At 38.0% G+C, this 16,688-nt stretch overlaps 1 protein-coding gene across 5 annotated transcripts in view; it reads right to left on the minus strand.

The window, feature by feature from the left end:
* Nucleotides 1-16,688, minus strand: part of LOC139917762 (alpha-actinin-2-like) — a 43,955-nt gene that overhangs the window by 22,365 nt on the left and 4,902 nt on the right. For all 5 annotated transcript variants that reach the window (XM_078290643.1, XM_078290642.1, XM_078290639.1 and 2 more), the window contains 10 exons: nucleotides 15,269-15,383; nucleotides 14,784-14,903; nucleotides 14,615-14,701; nucleotides 6,872-6,959; nucleotides 6,245-6,323; nucleotides 3,144-3,225; nucleotides 2,814-2,899; nucleotides 1,422-1,514; nucleotides 1,167-1,292; nucleotides 948-1,052 (listed from right to left, as the gene is read on the minus strand). In XM_078290643.1, coding sequence (XP_078146769.1) covers nucleotides 948-1,052; nucleotides 1,167-1,292; nucleotides 1,422-1,514; nucleotides 2,814-2,899; nucleotides 3,144-3,225; nucleotides 6,245-6,323; nucleotides 6,872-6,959; nucleotides 14,615-14,701; nucleotides 14,784-14,903; nucleotides 15,269-15,383 — 981 coding nt within the window. The remainder of the gene's footprint in view (nucleotides 1-947; nucleotides 1,053-1,166; nucleotides 1,293-1,421; nucleotides 1,515-2,813; nucleotides 2,900-3,143; nucleotides 3,226-6,244; nucleotides 6,324-6,871; nucleotides 6,960-14,614; nucleotides 14,702-14,783; nucleotides 14,904-15,268; nucleotides 15,384-16,688) is intronic.

Consider the following 16,688-nt stretch of genomic DNA (forward strand, 5'->3'; position numbering starts at 1 on the left):
GCTGGTCTGTGATGCTTTATACCCAGAGGCGAATTTTATGGACAGGCAAGGCAGGCAACTGCTTGGGGCCCCCAGCATGAGGGGCCCCAAGCAGACTCAAGGGCTGACTCACTTCAGTCCACAGCAATGTCTCAAAATGTGGGAACCCCCCTAAACTACGGTACCATTGCAGCGACAGTCAGTACTAGGAAACCTCCCTAAAGGGGCCCCATATCATTCTCTCTGTGACCAGTGCAGTACTTTATACTTTTATTATAAGTTGTTTACATTTATCTTTTTTAAAATATTTAACTAAGTTTCTATTATAACTAAGAAGTTTATTTATTACATTTGTGTTTTGCTGTTAATATAAATGTGTGAAAATAAAAATGTTTAGATTCTATAAACACTTTTTGATTTATTATTGATTATTTAATAGGCGTAATGTAATGGCAATGAAAGTCGGTCAGAAGGGCCCCATGGGATTTTCTGCCTGGGGGCCCGTCAGACTCTAGAATCGCCTCTGTTTATACCAAAGGATACCAAAGGGACGAGGAGAAAGGAGGAGGAGAACAATTTAATGTTAATAGTCCAGCTTTCTCTGGATGGAACGCTGGTCTCTGCTGTTTAGGAGACACTCTTGGATTTTACTCTTAAATTTGGATTTGTCGCTTCCTGTGTGGAGAAGACTTCCCACTAGTGATCATATAGACACTACACTTTAATTTGGTCAAAAAATGGTGAGTCTACAGTGTGAGGATGGGACACTCTTCTCTGAGATGGGTGCATTTTTACATAAGCCTTGCCTAATGCAACCTTAGGTGGAGCGTTCAAAAATGGTCACTCGTTGCCTTTGTGTTTTGGCTAAACTGGGAATTGAGGTAGTGTGCATCCAGATTTCCAACTGTCATTGCCAACTTGTGTGCGTTGTTGTGTGCCTGTACCTGCGTCTCTATGCGATTACTTACGGATACCATGCGTCCGTCAGAGGGCATGAAGGCAGGCCTGTTGCTGATGCAGAGTTTGGTCTGCAGGGTGTTGAAGTTAATCTCCAGCTCGCACTTCTCCTGCACCTGCAGGCCAGAAACTATGTTACTCTTGGATCTATTCAAACACTTTTATTTATTTTAAGTGGATAAATGGATAAATGGATAAATCATGTCTAATGGATGATAGAGGATGCTGACTTTGGGTGGTTTGTGGATGCGTCCATAGTCCCTGAAGTCCTCCAGCTTCTTGCACATGGCAGTCATGGTCTTCTCGGGAGACTTATTCTCCAGCCAGGGAGTCATACGACGGATCCACTCCAACAGCTATTGGTGGAAAGAGGGATGGAGGTATGGAGGAAAGTAAATTGTATTACAATGGAGGGGCTGAGAAGATGACAGTCATGATGATGGAGAGGAAGAATGGAGGGGGGAAAATGCCAAAACTGTCCTCACGTCACTGGCTAGCTTCTCATACTCTTCCATCAGCTTCTCATTCTCCTGGTTGACACACAGCACCTTGCAGATCCGGTTTGCTGCAGTCTCTGCCTGTTATCACAAGCAGAGCAACATTATATGATGGCATTGTATCCATTGTTGTAGTGGTAAATAAAAAGGAGGGTAAACTATGATGTCCCGTCAGTGACCATCATAAGGCAAACAATTACCTATATCAACAAAATTTGGTAACACTTCTTGAATTGTTGGTTATAACACGTTATAAGTCATTATACGTGCATCATAAGAACATTATACATCATAACTACATTTTTTCCCATCTGTCAGTTGAGATAATATAATTTCAAGTGTGAATACAGCGAATAACAGAGCTCTTAAAAGCTCATCGTATGTCATGCAACAATTATTTTACAACTCATAATAAAAGTCACTTTACAAGCAATATGATGAGTGTATGAAGAGGTCATTATTATGCCATATGCCTTTTAGTTGTCTTGACTCTTATAACAGATCATTTTATCACTTTACTAGGAATTACTTAGGCATTGTGACACACTGATAAGAATTCCACAACCTATAATACATATAATGTCTTCAAAAATAAAATATTTATCATTTCCAGTGGTAAATATATTACTCCATAACCTGGTTATACCACATTCACGATGTATTATAGTGTATGAGAAGATTTTCTGATACTTGATATAATATGATATAATTCTAATGTGTTTATGGTGTGTTATACACAAATAAATATTTAGGCCCCAGTGATAAATACTACTTATACAGCCTCATACCAGATTTGTGATGCATTATTGTATATTATGACATTTTCTGAAGCAGCTATGTAATTATAATGTGCTTATGATGTGCATGTGGTGACTTATAGTGTGTTATAACCAACAACGTAAGTAAAACGTTACCCAAAAATCAATTATATTTCCAGAAAAGCATTCATTTATGCTTTTTTCCAGCTTAAAAGACCTTTTCCATACATAATTTACATCAGTTTGATACCACTTGCTATGATGTATTGGTATGGATTTAGGTCCGAAACAACTATTACCTAAAAATTAAAAATTAAAAAGACAGACTACCATTGCATTCTGTCTAAAATTAAAAGCATCATTATCACAGTGAGCTAAAGTCTTTTGTCGTTGTTGATTCATCCACAGTAATATGGATTTCAACAACAAAAAAATATGAGGCAAAAGGCCAGACTGTCAGCTATTGATTACGGAATTTCATTTTAATTTGATCTACATGTTAAACCGTATCAAAGCAAAAAGACCAATTTTACTGACTATCCCAATACGTATAAATATCACTGCTTGTGATAAAGTATTGTAAATTGCATTGAAATCAGACAGAAAGGGAGAAAAAGTGCACCTGCTCAGCTCCAGCAAAGGCGTGGTAAAAGCAGGACACATAGGTCATGATGGCTCTCTCGTCCGGCTTGGGGGTGTTGATGATGTCTGGGGAAGAGGGAGCGTGAAGTAACCGTCGGTGGCGTTGAAGTTAAAGTTTTTCAAGCTACCAGTTACTTCACAGTGGAAAATAGTTCAAACTACTTTGTAAAAGAAAATTATGCCAACAACAGTAACTGAATTGAGGACAGACAGACAAACAGACAGACAGACAGACAGGTAGGTAGGTAGGTAGGTAGGTAGGTAGATAGATAGATAGATAGATAGATAGATAGATAGATAGATAGTTGACCTTCTGCATCCAACATCTTGGGTATGTCCAGGTGCTTCTCTGCAACTTCCATGGCCATATTCAGATTAGCCAGAGGATCATCCTATAGAGAGAAGAAGAGAAGAGAAAAAACAGTCTGTCTGTTGGAGTGAAGATGAAAAAAGATGAGAAGAGAAGAGAAAAACAGAAGATAAGCGATGAGACGAAGAGATGAAAAGAGACAAAAAGAGAAGAAAAAAGAAGAGGAGACAAAGAGAAGAAAAGAGACAAGAAGAAGAGGCTAGATGAAAAAAAGATGAGAAGAGACGAAGAGGTGAAAAAGGACAAAGACAGGAGGAGATGAAGAGACAAAAAAGAAAAAAGAAGAGACAAAAAGAGAAGAAAAGAGAGAAAGAAGAGTAGAAGAAAGATGGAAAGAGTAAAAGAAATGAAGAAATGAGAAAAAATAGAAAGAGATAAAATGGGGGTGACAAAAGACGAGAAGTGAAGAGATGAAAAGAGAACAAAGACAAAGATAATAGGTAATACAAAGATAATACAAGAGCAATTGATATGAGGTAAAATACCAGACTGTCAGTTATTGATTACAGAATTCCAATTTAATTTGGTTTTTATGTTAAAGTGGTAATCCGCAAGATTGATTTATTTTTTGTGTTTGTCTTGTTTCTTTTAGCGTGGTCATTGCTGTGATGTTTTTTTTTTGTTTCGTCTCCATCTTTGGTGCTAAGCATTCATTGCTGTGGTGATTTTTTTAAATAGTGTCTTTGTCTGTTGTGCAAAGCGTTCGTCGCTATGGTGTTTTTTTAAAATTGTGTCTCTATCTTTGGTGCTAAGCTCTCATTGCTGTGGTGTTTTTGTACTGAATTTCTGAGAGATCATTTGTCCATCAAACGGTGTGGCCAGTACTGTGACATGTTTTTCCTTGGTTTTTCTGTTGATGAAGTTTGAGTTTCTGTAGGTGGCGCTATTTTCTTTATCTGTTCAGCCATGGTGGCTATCGCTGCTCATGCCAACTACCCAGTTCTTCTTCTCTTTATTCCAAACGAACAAGAAACATGAACGGAGATGAAGAAAAGAGGCTCACTGTGTTGCCTGTTGGTGGAGCATTGTTCATCAAGAACTCATAATTTCATGTCAGCTGTGACCAGACTGACACCAGAAATTTAATTTGTGCAAATAGGGTGAATCTATCGTGTCTCTAATAGTGGGGATGGGACACTCTTCTCTGTTGCAGCCCTACTTTGTGTTTTAGGCTGATAAGAAGAGTGGATTTTTACATTAAAGTCTTGCTTAGTGGAACGTTCATGTAAAGATGCTATTAGCTATAATAATGTGGGGTGGTTTGTATGGAGGACTTTATATCTCAGAATTCTGACTTTTTATCTCACAATTCTGACTTTTTTTCTCCCACTTCTGACTTCATATCTCAGAATTCTGACTTTTTATCTCACAATTCTGACTTTTTTTCTCCCACTTCTGACTTCATATCTCAGAATTCTGAGAAATAAAGTCAGAATTGTGAGATAAAAAGTCAGAATTGTGAGAAAAAAAGTCAAAATTGTGAGATATAAAGTCAGAATTGTGAGAAAAAAAGTCAGAATTCTGAGAAATAAAGTCAGAATTATGAGATATAAAGTCAGAATTGAGTCGTTTTTTGTTTTATTGAGTGGTGGGAATGGGCTTCCATAAATGTGACATGGCAATTAAGAGGTGAGTTCTATCATGGCAACGCTCAGTCACTGAAAACAACTTGACCTTGGCTAGCAAAAATATTACTTTTTCGACTAATACTCAACAACTGAATCATTAACCACCCACGCATCCATCTTTAGACTATACCCTGAACAGAATATGTACACACTGGAGGACTTAACTGAACTAGAAGCATTCATCGACCATTACTACAACCCACAGCGCAACATGGAAGCCAATACACAAAAATAAGATGGCCCATCCAACCTGAACAAACAAAAGATGACTTCATCCACGGACACCTCAGACCTATTGACCACCGAAACTGAGGTCAGTGTACTTGCATCCATTAATAAAAAATTGGACCTTCTTGTCATACACACCATAAAGTGGTGAACAGAGCGACCGACCAACCAACAATACCATCCATAGAGCCCCTGCTGTCGTGGGGCTAAAAATGCACTAAATGGGCCTTGCAGAATCAAACACCTGTTCACTCTGTTCCCCTAACACTCTGGATGACAATCTTCACACAACCTGGAACTGTCCACCCATACAGCACTTCTGGAAGGAATCACGACCAAACTATCTGTTATTTTGGACTGCCAAATTCCACTCTCCTCATCCCTCTGTTTACTAGGCGACATATCAGTAATCACTCTTTCCAGTCACCTTCCCAGAATCATACTCGCTTTAACTTTTGCCAAGACCCTCCTCCTAAACTGGAAAAGCCACCCCTTTCCCGTCTTTCTCCTCTCTCCCCTCCTCTCTGTACGGGCCGTTGCGAGCTCTACTGGGGCGCCTCTGGCCTGGGCCCTGGTGGCGTGGGGGGGGTGTTCTGCTGGGCTGGACTAGTGCGGGGTAGCACAGGGTGGGTGGCCGGGTCTCCTTACAATCCCCCCCAAGACTAACTAAATTGGAGCATAAGCTTCAGAGGTGAGCTTGGTTGTGGCCATCAATGTGAGGCTAGTGGCCACAGAGCAGGAAAGTCACAGCAACAACAATGGAGGAAAGCAGTAAGTAACCTCAACATGCAAGATTTACACAATATTCATATATCAATAATGAATGGGGACAATGGCAGTGATAAAACATAATGAAATAATAGGTGATGATGATCTTTGATGGAAATTATGTTTTATCATTGGCTTCAGGCATTGCCACTGCTCCAGCATGGAACAGAAAGATTTGCCAGCATGCCATGACAAATGATACTTTCTGCAGTCCCACGCAACAGATTTTTTTATGAAAATCAAAGGGCAAGAGCAGGTAATGTCATCGCCACCCCTTATTAAATGTGTGCAAATCAGCCACTCATTATGATAGCATGCTGACTATTTATATATTTAGGAATTTATTATTAGTTTGATTGGGTTCAATCGTGGTTTAGTTCAGTAGTTCACTTCTCTCTAGTTGGCGATGTGGAGGACCTTGTTGAGCTTGGTGTAGTCTATGAGGTCAGGACGGTGTCGGTGTATCAGGGCACACAGCGCCAGGCCATCCTTCCAGCTTCACATTTACACACAAACACACAGAGTCAAAAACACAGCAATAGAAATACTATAGGGATACACTAAAAACATTACTTCAATACAGTATCAAATCAACAAAAACTGCAAAAAGTCCACTTTTCAGGGATGTTTTATTCTCAGGTTGAAAATGTTGTATTTATGAAATTTTATTATAGGTTTGAAAGTTCTCGGGCGCTAGGCTTGTGGAATTTGCTCTACTTAAGTTCAAATAAAAACATGAAAGTTACTAAATTGGAGTGATAAAGATTTTCTGTCACAGCAAAAGATTTCTTGTCAGGCATTCTTTGTATGTGTTGGAGACGATGCCAGCTATCAATTACAGTAAAACAGTGGAAGAGTGGAAGAGTCATATTCCAAAATGCATTACATCCATTTTGGAAGAGATGATCCAGTCTGCAAACCAAGGACTTATGTGACTGACAAACCTTTAAAAAATACCATCATTCACTTTTACACCCTGTTAATAAAAATACTACTTACATAATGGTTGAATTTCACTTATTTCCATAAATGTGGCTAGCTGACCTGACATGGAAGTTCTGGACGTTGACATTCCTGTAGGGGGCGGTTTTCCTCTGGCACCACAGAAGAAGACCTTCCTTGGCAGAGGTCTCTGCCAAAGGAAAAATAATTACACCAAAAAAAAAAATTAGGAGTTAAAGAAACAAAAAATGAAATCTCATGACTGAAACTTTTTGTCAGGCCAAATAAACCTTTGTTTTTATGAAACAGTCACAGCCATTAGGGTTTCACAGGAAGAAGATAATTTTGTACATGTATTCCATTGCAGGTTTGACCAATTCAAGTCACTCTTTTACAACAGGGCTTAGCTAGGGTTCAAAGCTTTATTTGACACCTTGATTCCATTGAAAATACTCTCACTCTTATTTCACTCATGAAATCATGCAACAAAGGTGGCAAACCTTTATTAAAAAACACAAGCTCTTCTTCCGGATCCGGTAATGGCGGCAGCGTGAAAGCTGTGTGTCTCTCCAACCCCACAAGAGAACAAAAAAAAAGAAAAGAAATGGTGCTTTGACTTATCTCCATTTGCCTTCACGTCTTAACCTGTGTCGGGGGATGAACTTACGATCAGGTGCAACAACGGAAAAGACAACTATATCAACAAGTAAGAAACGCACAAACAAACAATTGGCGGCACCCATCCCCCAAATGGCTGAAGTGGGAGAAATAAAACGCCTGATGATTGAAATGAAGGACTCGCTCTCGAAAGAGATCAAGGATTTCAGGATGGATTTCAAAGAATTTCGAGCCGAGACCGAAAAAGACATTAAGACAATTATGCAACAGACGACAGAATTACGCCTTGATCTAGAAAAAACGAGTGACAGACTGGAACAGGTTGAGCGCCGTGTCGGTGAGATACATGATACTGAAATACTGCACCATAAATCGATTAAATATCTGGTGAACAAAGTTTCGGAGATGGAAGAACGCACTGAATACCTGGAGAACAAGTCCAGGCAAAACAATGTGCGTATATTCAACATACCAGAGAAAAGTGAAGGCAACAATATGACAGCCTTCCTCAAAAACTGTTTAACGAGGTGCTTAAAATACCTGGAGATTTTAACATCATCAGAGCGCACCGGGTGTACAGAGAAGGCAAAGATCATACCAGACCGATAATTGTTGCCTTTTTGAACTTTGAAACAAAGAAGCAAATACTACATGCGGCATGGGGGAAGAAGGAATTAACCTATAATGGTACGCGTATCTTCTTTGACCACGACTTCACCTTCAAAGTGAAACAACAGAGAGCCTTGTACAGACCTATGAGAGAACAACTTAAGGCCAAGAATATAAAATCGCATATCTTGGCCCCGGCCAAATTGAAGGTTTTCAGCGAAGATGGGACCTCGCAGACATATGGAAATCCACAAGCTGCGGCAAAGGCTCTCGAGGAGCGGGGACTGCTCGCCAGTGTCCTGGTACCACGAGAGTCTACACGTCAAGACACACAGATCATGGAACGGGACACCAACCAGCGACAACGATGGGAAGTGGACAAGAAACAACGGAACAGTTGGAATATTATTGAACTGGTGCAAGAGGCAGAGAAGAACCTCGGACTATGTGAGTGAAAAACAATTGTATACATGTCCATATGTTTGCTTATTGCAACTAAAATTGTATTGGATCAGGATAATAGGAAAGAAACACTCTCCCGATTTGCTCCCTGTTTCTGCTGCTGTTTGTATAGGCTGAATGGGAATTACATTTCAGAATAGTTTGTTATTCTATTCTTCCTCTTAAGTTTTAGTTTTAACTCATGTTCGCCTGTTTATGTTAACTTCTTTCTTTTATTAGAGAGGCCCACATGATTGGCATGGGTTTTTTGTTTTTGTTTTGTTTTTTCTTTTTGCTATTACGCTAATTCTTACCACTAGATATTTGGTTAAAGTAAATGGGAAGGGGATGAGACAGCATTAATGCTACCGCCTTAATTAATTCGATGGCTAAGCAAATACAGGCATGTGTTATTGTTTTTGTGTTTCATGTGCATTTCAGTAAGTGTTTTATGTTTTTGAAGTTGTTAGTTAGGATCCTTACTAAGTATGAAAAGAAGGTTAATCCTTTCTTAATTTTTCTCCTTAGATGATGTATGACATGTAATAGTATAACAATTGCAACTTACAACTGTAATGGCTTGGCTAATGTTTCTAAAAGAAATGAAGTTTTTACATGGCTGCAAGATAAAGAAAATATTAAAATTATTTGTGTGCAAGAAACGCACTCTAACTCCGAAAATGAGTTAAAATGGAAATCAGAATGGGGTGGGGATATATACTTTAGTCATGGCCTTAGTAATAGTAGGGGGGTTATGATTTTGTTTAAGAAGGAACTGCAACACACAGTTCACTGTGTCCAAACTGATGAGGATGGAAGGTGGATTATGTTAGATGTAACAGTAGATAATTTACGCATAAATATAATCAATATATATGCTCCAAATGAAGACAATCCCTTTTTTTTTGAGGAAATCCATAATGTTATCTCCTCTCAAAAGAATAACCAAAATATTATAGTTGGAGATTTCAATACAGTTTTAAATATAAGCAAAGACCGTGCAGGTACTCATTCTTTCAACAACCATCCCCAGGCACTTAGTGAAATTCAAGAACTTATGGCATCCTTAGATTTTGTGGATATTTGGAGGCTACAAAATCCAGACTCAAATAGATATACATGGCGTAGAGGGCAACAAGCTAGTCGTATTGATTATTTTCTTATCTCCTTTTCTCTTGTTCCCAAGGTATCAAAATGTATTATTGGTGACCGCCTGAGATCTGATCATGCTATTGTAACAATTCAAGTCATTACAGCTGAACATCCTCGAGGGCGTGGCTACTGGAAATTCAACCTATCACTTTTAAATGATACTATGTTTATTGAAAAAACTAAAGAATTTATTAAAGAGTTTTTTGAAAATAATGAGAATACATCTGACCCACACAACGTCTGGGAGTCCTTTAAGTGTTCATTTAGAGGACACGCCATTAAGATGGGATCATGGAAACAAAAAAAATATTTGATGAAGGAGAGGAGTTTAATGGACGAGATAAATGAACTGAATAAAAGGCTGGATGAAAGGCAACTGCCCTCCGTAGAAATGGCTTATCTAATAAAAAATAAACAACTGGAACTGGAGAATTTATACTCTGAGCGGGTAAATGGTATTATCAATAGATCTCGTGCCACTTGGATGGAAAAAGGGGAGAAGTGCACCGCTCATTTTTTAAGATTAAATCGAAGTAATTTTGTTAAGAAAAACATTATGAACTTGTGTACCACAAATGGTGTTATACTCACATCTCCACAGGAAATATTGTGTGAGGAGGTGGATTATTTCAAAGCTTTATTTTCTTTTGAGAAGGAGCCAGAGTCTCTCGCTGGCTCAGATATTGAATTATTTTTTCCGGAAAGTTATGATCAGACACTTTCAGTACATCAGCAATTAAGTTGTGAAGGTGAAATTTTAGAAGGAGAGTTACTGGATGCCATTAATTCTTTCTCCTCAGGTAAATCACCTGGGATTGATGGTATTCCTATTGAGGTTTATAAGACCTTTTTCACAGAAATTAAAAAACCTCTGATGGCATCTTTTAACTACTCTTTCACTCAGGGAATATTATCAGACACACAGAAAGAGGGCATCATCACATTACTTCTAAAGCAAGATCCACAGGGGCATTACAAAGATCCCACATATATGAAACATTGGAGACCACTGACACTGCTCTGCTGTGATACCCGTATCCTCTCTAAATGTATTGCATTGAGAATAAAACAAATTATTGGTGATATAATAAAATATGATCAAACAGGTTTCATAAAAGGGCGCTTTATTGGTGATAACATACGGCATCTTCTTGATACTATAGACTATTATGAAAATGAACAAAAATCTGGGCTTTTATTTATTGCTGATTTTGAAAAGGCATTTGATAAAGTAAGATGGGATTTCATCCAAAAAGCTCTTCAGTTTTTTAATTTTGGGGAAACCTTCATAAAATGGGTGAAGGTCATGTATAATCAACCAACCAGCAAAATAGTAAATAATGGATATTTATCTAATAGTTTCACCCTGTCTAGAGGCGTATGTCAGGGGTGTCCGCTGTCTCCATATTTGTTTTTACTATGTATTGAAATTCTTGCTATTAGAATTAGAAATAATTCATGCATAACAGGTTTAAAACCATATGGGATAGAAACAAAAATAACATTATATGCAGATGATGCAACTTTTTTTCTGCATCAAATCTTCACTAGATGCCCTCATACTTGATTTAAATCTTTTTTCTAAACTATCTGGATTAAAGCCAAACTTTGATAAATGCACTATTATGAGAATAGGACCAGTGAGAGGTACAGATTTTGACCTACGGTGCCCAGCTCCAGTCAAGTGGAGTAACGGCTCAGTAGATGTTTTGGGAATTCATATTCCAGATAATCTAAAAGATCTAGTTAAGATAAATTACGAACGAAAAATTGAGAAAATTAAAAATGTTTTACAACCTTGGAGAGGGAAAATTCTGTCGTTACAAGGAAAGATTACATTGATTAATACTCTCGTAATTCCTCAGTTCATTTATCTCTTAATGGCACTTCCCTCCCCAGAGGCATCCTTCTTTAAATGTTTTGAACAAAACATTTTTCTCTCACCCTTTTTTAAGGATGCATTGAAGGCTTGGTTGAGTTTCCAGTATTACCCCCCAGATACCCCAGAAGATATCCAAAATCAGGTAATATGGATGAACTCAGAACTGTTAATAGATGGGAAACCCTTTTTATGGGAAACACTTCAGAGAAATTGAATCATTTTTATAAATGATATACTAGATAACACGGGTGATTTCCTTTCATACCATCAATTTTGCTGTATGTATGGTCAGATATGTGATATTTTTAATTTCAATCAGTTAATTTCAGTTATCCCAATTAACTGGAAACGGAAACTAAAAAAGAGTGGATACAGACAGCAGGTTTGTGCACCTATTACAAGGTGTCAGAAATGGCTATCCAAAACAAAGATAAATAAAATAATTTATAATTTCATTTTACAGAGCAGAGGCCTCACTGCCTTCCCACATACAGTCTGTTCCTTTTGGGAAGATGAATTTAATATTTTGATACCTTGGAAACAATTTTTCAGAACTATTTACAAAACAACAATTGATTCCTACTCCAGAATCTTTCAATTGAAGATATTCTACAAAATTACTGCTACTAAAAAACAACTTCACATGTTTAATATTGAACAATCGTCATTATGTAGATTCTGTAATGAGGAAGAGGAAGACCAGTTGCATTTGTTTTTCTATTGTCCATATGTTGCAAGTTTGTGGACCGATATCCAAAATTGGCTAAGGCCACTCAATATTTATTTTAAATTTACACCTTTAAACATTATGTTGGGGGTTCTGGATGAAAACTGTCCCCAGACAATAAATACAATTGTTCTGTTAGGTAAAATATTTATATTTAAAGCTCAATCAAGAACTAATTTGAATCTAAGTTTCTTAAAAAATACAGTGCGAAGCCAATTCCTTTTGGAAAAAATAATTGCTACAAACCATTACAAAGTAGCACAACACAATATGAAATGGGAAAAAATTTGCTCTAGTGAAGAGTAGGACTATATAAAACTACAAAAAATACACTCTACCTGTCATGTATATTTTAGTTTCAAAATGCACTGGTACTGTCAATCTAATTATTTGAATTACTGAAGGGATCCTATTATTTTTATTTTTTATTTATTGTTTATTTTTATTTATTGTTATCTTTTTATTTTATTTATTTATGTATTTATCTATTTTTTTTTCTTTTCTTTTTTGTGAGGATATATTGTCATGTCATATTATCGTGAGTGTTATGTGTATTTTTGCCTGTAATAAAAAAAACAAAAAAAAAAAAAAAACAACACATTGTTAATTTGCTACCTGTCAACACACCATGAAACGGATTCCTCTACAATAACAGATATATATACAGTAACTTTATGGAACACCTTTCAAAACTAAAAGTGCCGCTACATAAAAAAAAAAAAAAAGAAAAATAAAGTGTAAACATCACTCCTGTCAGCAGTTATGTTAAGTCAATAAGCAAGTGTAAGGATAATAATCTAATAACATAGTAACAACAACAACAGCTAAGTGCCTAACTCAGCTAAGTGCTGACTTTTCTTATGGGGCCCATTTTGTTATTATTAACTAACATAACACATTTATGACTTATGATCTCGGAAGCAGGATTTGTAAGTCCACTGAAGTGGCCAATTTGACTGAGGTTGTCATGTAATTGTCATGTAACCCAGATGAAGACTTTCTGCCAAAACTTTTTTAATGCACCAATAAAGACAATTTTCAGAACATCGGCATCCATGAGTGGCTGAATTTCTTCTTCCTTTTACATTTTCCTGTTCCATTTTTTTCTCATAAGTCACAAAAGGTGACTTAATGGCATGGCTTTCCCTAAGCGCCCTAGCATCATCCACACAACACTTTTCATGCCCTGGATTTAGACACTGAATGAGGCAGACACAGACATCTTCACACAGACAAGACACTAACAAATGCAGCATCAGTGACATGAACACAACTGCCTCTACATTAGAACCAGTCTTCTGCCAGTTTATGGCATGCTGCCTCCTTAAGTACTAGAGGAAATGTCACTTTAGCACAGAGTCATAGAGGAGTTATCCTGTTGGAGGGACAGCTTGTCCTGTGGTCCAACCTCCCACTGTGCATGGGTCTAGGCTGCAGTACACACAGGCCTAGTAGGCATCAAGCAGAAGTGCTGCTACCAGTGTGCTTGCCAGGCATCTACAGGGATATCAAGACCATGGCTGCCGCATTAGTGGGAAAAATGGGGCTCCATAAATGTCAATACTACAACCTCTCACCTGATCATAATTCCCTCAAAACATCTGGAGCATAATATATGTGGGAGTGCATGGATTTACCTATGACCTGCTAAGGTTATACCAGCTGACACACCCACCACCAGGGTGCCCTCCTGGATCTGTAGCTCTCAAAGAAAATCACAACAAACAATGGGCCCCAGTTTACACTGGCAGATTTCTTGCAGCTCACTTGACCCAGAGGCCCATTGTTCAGTACCAACTCCAAATGCTCTTCCCATTAAAGTAGGAAGACCCTACAATCTGAATAGCGTCCTGCCCTTGAGGAGACTTGCTGAAGTTTCCATGCTGGTTGAAGAAGAGCTCCTGACTGAAGAACCTGAGCAGGAGCCCTGCCTAGTTCATACCTACTGGAGGCCAGGGCACCTTCATGACTTTGTGACTGACACATCACACTTCAGTGATTGTAAAGGCGGATTGTTGTTTCCATGGACTGCAGTCAACACAGGCACATATTATAGTATTGCACTGTTGAGACATGTCTGTTTTAAAATGTGCCATTTTATTGTTTTGTGTCAGTTGAGGCCTCAGATGAAAAAAGCACATGGTGCTGCTCTACCAGATCCTTATGTCTATCTTTCTTTCTGCAACACACAATTTTAAATGAAGATCAAAATTTGTGCAGTGACATATTGACTGATTGTCATTAAAAATAACGTCTAAGACCAAGTAAAAAGGAAATAGATGTTCAGTATTTACACTGAGGGCAACAAGTAATATTCCTAATTGTGCAACATTTCTAAAGATAATAATGTGTACAGACAGGCAGGCCAACAGACAGAAAGGTAGATAGGTAGATACATAGATAGATATATCCTTACCCTCCACAGAAATGTCCTGAATGGCAAAGCGGAGGATGATGGTCCAGATCATTCCCAGAGTCATCTTCACATTACCATCCACTATCTCTGCAAGGGCACAAAACACATGTTTCAATGGGATGCAGTCTCAAGACTTAACACATTGTGTGTGTACTATGTCCTGTTTTACCCTCTGCTCCAATAGAGACCAGTTTGACTCCTTTACTGGTGATGTAATCAAGAGCTTTGTTCACATTGGCGATCTTATGGAAGCGCATCTTCCCTCTATCGGGCTTGGGAAGTCTCTCGCCTGCAGTAGAAACACTCAATTATACTATTTATATATAGTATATATACTTTATATATGAATGCTCATGGAAATGGAAAACAAAACACCATGCCCAATCACTGATCAAACTTTACCTTGGTGCATAAAACCAAAAACTCATCATATCAAAGTACAGAAAGTAATCCACGCTCAACAAAGGGGGAAATAGCAAAAAAAAAAAGTGTTTTTTTTGTTTTTGTTTTTTCAATGCAGATTAAAAAGCAAGTGCATGCTTTTGATTTCACATTGAAAAAAGGAAAGATGAAGGGATAGGATTCAAACATGATTGAAATAGGATTGTGTTTGTGTGTGTTGTATTATTTTGGTATTATAGTCACCACCCTCACCAGAAATAACCTCCAGAAGTAGCATGAGCTTCAGGCCGTTCCTGAACTCCTCCTCAATGTTGTCAATCTGAGTTCCTGCCTTCCTCAGATGGGAGTTACACCATGCTGTAAAGGTCTAGAGGAGGAGAGGAGAGGAGAGGAGAGGAGAGGAGAGGAGAGGAGAGGAGGAAGTGAGGGAGGAAGGGAGGAGAGGAGGAGAGAGGAGAGTTAGGCATTTTATATTTACTTAACAACACAACCACGTTACAGGTCAAAATAAATACATCAAAGGGAATAAAATATCAAAGTAAAAATAAAAGAAAAATCTGTATGAAAAAGTAAGAGTATGGAAAATAAAATAATTGATAAGAATATTTTCAACTGACAGCTGACTCGGTCCTAGTACTACAGGTATGTAAGAGACTATATAATTATATATAGGTCCAAAATCGCCAAACATATCCTTTAAGAAGCTAATTATTCGCTAATAGATAGTTATAATTGAAGAAGCACTGATGATAGCCTGATGAGCTGAAAAGTTTGTTTAAAGAGTAACTAAACACCAAACCCAAATCTGTGGTGAAGCCTGACACCTAATGGTGAAAAGTAGGGTCATCTGCTATTGGCTGGTCTTTGTGCCAGGTGATGTCACCACCTGTTGTACTCTATAGAAGGTGACATCACCTGGCACAAAGACCAGCCAATAGCAGATGGCCAGTTCAGTACCCTACTTTTCACCATTATGTGTCAGGCTTCACCACAGATTTGGGTGGGGTTTAGTTACTCTTTAAACCTTTTGTCTTCACTTTTTGTGTTGAATTAATAGAACCTTTTTTTATATATATATCTCAGCTTCTTAATGTCCTTTTTTGAGGTTTGCTGTCCTAACTGGCTGCTGTGTGAGCTCCCTTTCACCTCCTCTTGGCATCCAGTCAGTTTCCCCTCACAAAAAAATTATTCAGTAAAGGCAGTCGGTTCTGTGGAAACTGACTGCACTCCTCAAATACCTGTTTCTGCCTTCCCTCCATGACAAACAACCAGAACGGATCACACTAATCGTGCTGTGACTTGATTGCCTTTTTTTCTGCCTTTTTTCGTGTTAGTAGTTAGTAGTCCAACACCCCTAAAGGCTAATCAGGTAAATCTGATCTTCTCCAATGTGATTAGCTTTACTTATGTAGAAGCAAAATTACTGTTGCAAAAATCTACCCAAGTAAAAGTGACTGAGTTACTGAATTACCTTTAAAAACATTGTTCCATATTATCTTTCCCATGCAATTGCAAAAGAATTAGAGAACACAGTTCAAACTAGACTTTTCATTGATAAAAATCAAAAAATAAAGTGTATGAAACTGCAAAGGCAGATTACTCTTCTTTACTGTTAAGTGGCTTCACAACTGGCCAGTTTACGATCGGCCAGTTGTTGTTGCAATGCTTATGG

Source organism: Centroberyx gerrardi, chromosome 20 (assembly GCF_048128805.1).
Source record: "Centroberyx gerrardi isolate f3 chromosome 20, fCenGer3.hap1.cur.20231027, whole genome shotgun sequence".
NCBI classification, from domain to species: Eukaryota; Metazoa; Chordata; class Actinopteri; order Beryciformes; family Berycidae; genus Centroberyx; species Centroberyx gerrardi.